At 45.5% G+C, this 1,339-nt stretch overlaps 1 protein-coding gene across 1 annotated transcript; it reads left to right on the top strand.

Annotated features, from left to right (window-relative positions):
• Positions 1-332: 332 nt before the first annotated feature.
• On the top strand, positions 333-1,333 carry LOC128277193 (pyridoxal kinase-like; the record flags this gene model as incomplete). The annotated part of the gene is made up of 3 exons (XM_053015634.1): positions 333-428; positions 491-740; positions 841-1,333. Coding segments are annotated over exons 1-3 (839 nt in total), but the record flags the coding sequence as incomplete, so codon positions are not given.
• Positions 1,334-1,339: the final 6 nt, after the last annotated feature.

Raw genomic sequence — 1,339 nt, 5'->3', positions numbered from 1 at the left:
TTTCAAGCTTCAATGTGGTGAATAAAAACAGTGCTGCCAGAATCAATCATCAAACACGAAACGTCAACGAAATCATAACAATTCGTAAGTGATATGAAACAAAATTACAATAAAGGCTGTAATTGCGAATTTTTTGTGCAACAGAAACCAAACAAATTGATAAGCGGTCTAGTAGGATTCTGTGGGCAAACTGAACCTGAACGGTGTGTCGGTTATCTCTATGTTATCTTATCTTTGCTGGCAATTATCCGACCAGCAACTTGTGAGCAATTTTGTAGTATGTTGTTAGTAGTAAACGAACGGCCCTCGGAAACGGAAGCGAACGAGACACCATGGCGACCAATCATTCTTTGAACCGGGTTTTGTCAATTCAAAGCCATGTTGTCCACGGATATGTCGGGAATAAGAGTGCCGTATTTCCCTTGCAGGTGAGGACGTCAAATAAAATCTCTTAGTTCCGTTATATTAATTTGACCTCTCTTGTGTGAAGGTGCTGGGATTCGAAGTGGATCAAGTGAATTCTGTACAGTTTTCGAATCATACTGGCTACAAGAAGGGCTTCAAGGGGCAGGTGCTGAACGAGAAACAACTGGCCGACGTCTTTTCCGGCCTTGTAGACAATGATTTGCATAAACTCTACACACATCTCCTCACGGGATACGTGGGAAATCCGACATTCCTGCGCGAGATAGCAAACATACTGAAATCATTGCGAGCCGTCAACGCAAAACTTGTCTATGGTGAGATGTACTATTTTTAGCGCCCTCACAACATTGTTGCACTTCCTGCTCGGAGGCGCTGAGTAAATGAGATGATTTTCATTGGCATTATTATTCACAGTATGCGATCCAGTCATGGGCGATGAAGGTGTGATGTACGTGCCAAAAGAGTTGCTGCCAATTTATCGCGATGAAATTGTTCCCTTGGCTGATATCATCACACCGAACCAGTACGAAGTGGAACTGCTGACTGGAAAGCAGATAAAAACGGAAACGGATGTATGGGAAGCTGTCAAATGGTTTCACGACAAAGGCGTCGGCACAGTGGCCATTTCTTCATCCGAGCTTGGCTCCAAGGACACGCTGATGGCTTTTGTTAGCTATCGCGTCGCTGCCGGGACTGAGCGTTTCCGCTTGGCCATCCCGAAACAAGGAAACAACCTTATTCGTTTCACCGGCACCGGTGATCTATTCGCTTCACTTTTCTTGGCCCACGCCACCCTGACTAAATATGACATGGGCGCCACCCTCGAACGGGCTATCGCAACATTGCAAGCGGTCATTACGAAGACGTTAAGCTACATTCCGGATGAAGTTCTGGAGGGCAAGGTTCCTGTAAC

Source organism: Anopheles cruzii, unplaced genomic scaffold, assembly GCF_943734635.1.
Source record: "Anopheles cruzii unplaced genomic scaffold, idAnoCruzAS_RS32_06 scaffold04525_ctg1, whole genome shotgun sequence".
NCBI classification, from domain to species: Eukaryota; Metazoa; Arthropoda; class Insecta; order Diptera; family Culicidae; genus Anopheles; species Anopheles cruzii.
Note: the sequence above shows the minus strand (reverse complement) of the source record. Positions and strands in the feature narration are given on the sequence as shown.